The 6,425-nt window shown below is 43.4% G+C and overlaps 1 protein-coding gene across 2 annotated transcripts in view; it reads right to left on the bottom strand.

The window, feature by feature from the left end:
* The window catches only part of LOC133574479 (metal transporter CNNM3-like), a 22,749-nt gene extending 16,835 nt beyond the window's left edge, over window positions 1-5,914 (bottom strand). Inside the window, exon 1 of one of the 2 annotated variants that reach the window (XM_061926638.2) lies at window positions 5,012-5,914. In XM_061926638.2, the coding sequence (XP_061782622.1) occupies window positions 5,012-5,710 (699 nt within the window). In that variant the 5' untranslated portion in view covers window positions 5,711-5,914. The remainder of the gene's footprint in view (window positions 1-5,011) is intronic. The other variant, XM_061926637.2, reaches the window with a different exon arrangement.
* Window positions 5,915-6,425: the final 511 nt, after the last annotated feature.

The following is a 6,425-nucleotide window of genomic DNA, read 5'->3' as shown; positions in this document are numbered from 1 at the left end:
TATATCTAATATAGACGATGCAAGGCATTAGTGAGGTTATAAATCTTTTGCCTGTTAAAGAAAGGAGACTGATCCAATGCAGCACAGACATTCCCGTGCCACGCTGTCACGACCCAGACGCACACCAGTGCGCAATCATATGGGAGCCGCGCAGAGCGCACCTCCAAGCGCGTCTCGCTGCCGGCGACGGCCGGGTTTGGGCCCGACGCTCCAGCGCCATCCATTTTCAGGACTAGTTGATTCGGCAGGTGGGTTGTTACACACTCCTTAGCGGGTTCCGACTTCCATGGCCACCGTCCTGCTGTCTATATCAACCAGGGTGAGCCCCACCCCTTTCGTGAGCGCACTGCGCGCGGAGTGACCCCTGTTACGCGCCCCCGGCAACAGGGGTGGCGGGCAGGTAAGCTGCGCGGGCGGAGCGCGCGGAGTGACCCCTGTTACGAGCCCCCGGCCACGGGGGTGGCGGGCAGGTAAGCTGCTTACCTGCTGCGCGTGACGCCGGCCGCGGCAAAGGCGGACGAGGCGGGGTGTCGGTGCGGTGGGCGCGGTGGTGACCCTGGACGTGCGTCGGGCCCTTCTCGCGGATCGCCTCAGCTACGGCTCCCGGTGGGGCCCTCTCGGGGGAAGGGGCCTCGGTCCCGGACCCCAGCGAGGCAGTCCCTTCTCCGCTCCGTAAAAGTGTCCATCTCTTTTTTTTTGTTTCTTCTGTTGTGGCATATGCTGCAGGTGCCTGCTCGTTTTTCGTATGTGGGTAACAACATTTAACTATGTATATATATTTCCGAATTGGTTTAACTGCCACCCGCCTGAATTTATTTAAAATCTAATTTTTTTTTATTTCAACCGCCCGACCCGACCCGACCCGCGGATAAAATCTAATTTTTTTAAATTTCATCCGCCCGATCCGCGGATAATCCGCGGACTCCGCGGTTGTGCCCGCAAACCGCGCATCTCTACTAGCTGCACTAAAGGCCCTCCAGCAATTACAAGGACGATACTCCCAGAGATGAGTGCCATGTACACAACTCACTGCCTAAAGCGAGTACACAACATCCTGAAGGACAGATACCACCCAGCACATGGCCTCTTCAACCTGCTACCCTCTGGAAGGAGGTATAGATGGATTGGCGCCAGGACCACCAGAATGTCTCACAGTCTGTATCCCCAGGCTGTGAGACTGCTAAATGAACAGCCTGCTCCTTTGCTGCCCCGGACCATCTTATTACCTCACTCTTCACCACCTCAATAATTGTGCTCTGGACATCAACGTAACACCCATCAGACATCTGACTGTTCCCACCCCCACACCCCCCTCTATTCACCATCTTCTTGACAATGCTAAACTGTAGACTATGCTGGGTGGGTTCTGGACATGTCAGGCACCCCCGGACTCTGGTGGAACGCGGCGGGACTTGTGGGACTCGAACCTGGGTGTGCTTTTGGATCTTTTTCGGGACTTTTGCCCACTTTTCTTCCCCACTCACAGTGCGACTTTGCTGGGTGCGTTGTGGACATGTCAGGCACCCCCGGACTCTGGTGGAACGCGGCGGTACTTGTGGGACTCAAACCTGGGTGTGATTTTTGATCAATTTCGGGACTTTTGCCCACTTTTCCAACTTTTCTTCCCCACTCACAGTGCGACTTTGCTGGGTGCGTTGTGGACATGTCAGGCACCCCCGGACTCTGGTGGAACGCGGCGGGACTTGTGGGACTCAAACCTGGGTGTGACTTTTGATCAATTTCGGGACTTTTGCCCACTTTTCCAACTTTTCTTCCCCACTCACAGTGCGACTTTGCTGGGTGGGTTCTGGACATGTCAGGAGTTGATGTCAGCAGGCCAGGGAAGCTAGGGTCGATAGGGGGTTTAGCTCGCTCGTCTGCGGGAACAAACTGCCGCCATTGCTTGCCGTGCTACCGAGGTCCTTTGTCCCTGAATTGCTCACACACTCCGGCAGATTCAATGGGGGTCTGGCGGCAGATTTCTTTGACTTTATCGTTGGAAATGCATCTGCTTTGAGTGTCGCAGGATACCCACACATTCTTGCCATCTCTGTCGTAGCATAGCTTTCGTCGGTAAAGTGTGCGGAACAAACGTCCAATTTCTTGCCACTTTCGCATCTTCGGGCCACTGGTGCAACTTGAATCCGTCCCTGTTCGTGTTGTTACACCAGGGGTGCTCACACTTTTTCTGCAGGCGAGCTACTTTTCAATTGATCAAGTCGTGGGGATCTATCTCATTCATATATATCATTTATATTTACTTATTTATGAAATATATGTTTTTGTTAACAAGTTAAAGGTGTTTAATGATAATGCAAGCATGTTTAACACATATAGTTAATATCGTTAAAAAATTAAAGGTGTTTAATGATAATACAAGTATTGTTAACAAGTTAAAGGTGTTTAAAGATAATGCAAGCATGTTTAACACATATAGTTAATATTGTTAACAACTTAAAGGTGTTTAATGATAATAAAAGCATGTTTAACACATATAGTTAATATTGTTAAAAAATTAAAGGTGTTTAATGATAATACAAGTATGTTTAACACATATAGTTAATATTGTTAATAAGTTAAAGGTGTTTAATGATAATACAAGCATGTTTAACACATATAGTTAATATTGTTAACAAGTTAAAGGTGTTTAATGATAATACAAGCATGTTTAACACATAGTTAATATTGTTAAAAAATTAAAGGTGTTTAATGATAATACAAGAATGTTTAATACATATAGTTAATATTGTTAACAACTTAAAGGTGTTTAAAGATAAGACAAGCATGTTTAACACATATAGTTAATATTGTTAACAAGTTAAAGGTGTTTAATGATAATACAAGCATGTTTAACACATAGTTATTATTGTTAAAAAATTAAAGGTGTTTAATGATAATACAAGAATGTTTAATACATATAGTTAATATTGTTAACAACTTAAAGGTGTTTAAAGATAATACAAGCATGTTTAACACATATAGTTAATATTGTTAACAAGTTAAAGGTGTTTAAAGATAATACAAGCATGTTTAACACATAGTTAATATTGTTAAAAAATTAAAGGTGTTTAAAGATAATACAAGCATGTTTAACACATATAGTTAATATTGTTAACAAGTTAAAGGTGTTTAATGATAATACAAGAATGTTTAATACATATAGTTAATATTGTTAACAACTTAAAGGTGTTTAAAGATAATACAAGCATGTTTAACACATATAGTTAATATTGTTAACAAGTTAAAGGTGTTTAATGATAATACAAGCATGTTTAACACATAGTTAATATTGTTAAAAAAATTAAAGGTGTTTAATGATAATACAAGTATGTTTAACACATATAGTTAATATTGTTAACAAGTTAAAGGTGTTTAATGATAATACAAGCATGTTTAACACATAGTTAATATTATTAAAAAATTAAAGGTGTTTAATGATAATACAAGAATGTTTAATACATATAGTTAATATTGTTAAAAAATTAAAGGTGTTTAATGATAATACAAGAATGTTTAATACATATAGTTAATGTTGTTAACAACTTAAAGGTGTTTAAAGATAATACAAGCATGTTTAACACATATAGTTAATATTGTTAACAAGTTAAAGGTGTTTAATGATAATACAAGCATGTTTAACACATAGTTAATATTGTTAAAAAAATTAAAGGTGTTTAATGATAATACAAGAATGTTTAATACATATAGTTAATATTGTTAACAACTTAAAGGTGTTTAAAGATAATACAAGCATGTTTAACACATATAGTTAATATTGTTAACAAGTTAAAGGTGTTTAATGATAATACAAGCATGTTTAACACATATAGTTAATATTGTTAACAAGTTAAGGTGTTTAAAGGTAATACAAGCATGTTTAACACATATAGATTCCTTTCTTTCATGAAGACAAGAATATAAGTTGGTGTATTACCTGATTCTGATGACTTGCATTGATTAGAATCAGACAGTGGTGCTAAAAACGTCCGCATTTTCGAATGGAGGAGAAAAAAAGTCCTCCTTTCTGTCCAATACCACATGAAAGTGGTTGGTTTTTGCCATCTTATTTGTCCAGCTTCCGTACTCCTTTGTATACACTTTACAAGAAATACATTGTCGGCAAACTCCGTAGCTTGCTAGCTTGTGCACGCCAGCTTTCTGAGACTCTTATTTTGGTAGCGCAACTGTGCAACTGTGCGGTCGGTCTTTGGAGTTTTGACGACAGGTACGGCGCCAGAGTCTGTTGAAATAAAGTGTTTCTCGCCTTCCAGTCGGTAATTTTAATGAGCTGGCAGCAGCCAGCGTCATCTCAGAAGACCCTCGGGTGCCGTGAATGTCAATCAAATGACGAAAGTGACGTCATAGTGAAGATTTATGATAGCTCATTTTTAGGATTATTTTTTTAATGCCTGGCTGGTGATCGACTGACACACCCTCCGAGATCGACCGGTAGCTCGCGATCGACGTAATGAGCACCCCTGGTCTACATGTATAACTTTCTCCGACTTTCGAGGACGTGTTTTATGCCACTTCTTTTTCTGTCTCATTTTGTCCACCAAACTTTTAAGGTTGTGCATGAAAGGTGCGTTTTGTTGATGTTATTGACTTGTGTGGAGTGCTAATCAGACATATTTGGTCACTGCATGACTGCAAGCTAATCGATGCTAACATGCTATTTAGACTAGCTATATGTACATATTACATCATAATGCCTCATTTGTAGCTATATTTGAGGTCATTTAGTTTCTTTTAAGTCCTCTTAATTCCATGACACACTATCTGTATGTAATATGGCTTTTAATTTTTTGCGGCTCCAGACAGATTTTTTTTTTTGTATTTTTGGTCCAATATGGGTCTTTCAACATTTTGGGTTGCCGACCCCTGCACTAGACAAAGCTCAAACAAAATCTCGTTGACATGTATGACTTAAGTGTTATTATGACAATGACAATAAAGAATTGATTGATTGATTGATTGATTGATCAGAACCTCAGGGACAACAACAACTCACCAGAAAGTTCCCTCTCCTCCTGATGGGCTCCAGGCGCTTGGCGGCCCGCTTCTCCTCCTCGGAGCCGCAGCTGTGGAGCACATAAAGCTCCACGGGGTCGAGCCAGAGGAGGCTGAGGTTGACGGTCCTCAGCAGCCCGCAGAGGAGCAGCAAGAGCGGGATGAGCAGCGCCAGGCCCCACGTCGGGATGTGGTCCGCGGGCAGATCCTTGTCCGAGGCGACGCGCAGTCTGTCCGGGACCACCGAGGTCCACCTCTCCCCCGCCAGCACGCACAGATGATGGAGAGTCCGCTCGCCGCTCCTCCGCGGGACCTCCACCGTCAGCAGCCCGCTGTGCTCCTCATCCGGGATGAACGGCTCCTTGATCTGAAAAGCGGACTCCTTCCGGTTGGACTCGTCCTCGCACGGGTCGGTACCGTCCCCCACGGCCCCGGCTGCCCCCGCGGGTGCCCCCGCGAAAGCCAGCCACGGCGACGGCGTCCGTGGACCGAGGTCGGTGCCGAAGAGACGCAGCTTGAACGTGGATCCTAGCGGCGCCGAGATGATCCGGTTCTTCATGCACACCCGGGCCGCCGCCGCCGGCTCCTCCAGGCGCAGGCCCAGGACGAGCGGGGCTCCCTGGCCGCAGGAGCCCAAGCTGATCCCGCACGACAACAATATCATCAACAAGAACCGTGGACCTGCCAAGCTGGCCACCATATTGGAATTGGTCAGCCTGGCTCCGGGGGCAGGTCACGTGACTGTATCCTGCAGCAGGCCCCGCCTACGAAGGCTGAGGCTGCTTTCAAATCGTAGGACAAACGACTTTTGTGTGCGTAAAAACCTGCTTGCGTCAACTTCACAACGCAACTAAACTCGAAGGCCTACTTTTAAGTCAACGTACTGAAAAGGCACGTCTAAAATACAAATTATTATAGCATAATTTCAATAATATACATCCAAACAATGTATATTTGTGGACATGTTACAATTAAATAAGAAACTTCCGTTATGTAAAGTACAACGTCGGGTATGTCGAAAATATATTACCAACTTAAACTATCAATGCGAATCTGAATGACGGAACATGACGAATAAACAATAGCTTGTCCTTAACTTTCTAAAATGTCTAACTTCCTCGAGCGGAATGCAGCACGAACAGTCCAACATGGCGACGATGAAACTGTTTCGCATCGACGGCCATGTTGGCTCCGCCCCTCACTAACTGCCGCATATGTGGGAGACATTTTGGCGCCGGGCTGTTTTTATTTCTACACCAAAGGAAAACAAGCCCACGTTTGGTTGATGTTTAACAAAAATAAAGTTATTCATTTAAATTGAACTCTGAAGTTATATATTTAAATGTGAAGAAAGCTGAGGTCTCAAAATAATTAAAATGTTTTTATATAATGTGCATACATCTTTCTTACTAAAT

Source organism: Nerophis lumbriciformis, linkage group LG32 (genome assembly GCF_033978685.3).
Source record: "Nerophis lumbriciformis linkage group LG32, RoL_Nlum_v2.1, whole genome shotgun sequence".
In the NCBI taxonomy this organism is placed as follows: domain Eukaryota; kingdom Metazoa; phylum Chordata; class Actinopteri; order Syngnathiformes; family Syngnathidae; genus Nerophis; species Nerophis lumbriciformis.
Note: the sequence above shows the minus strand (reverse complement) of the source record. Positions and strands in the feature narration are given on the sequence as shown.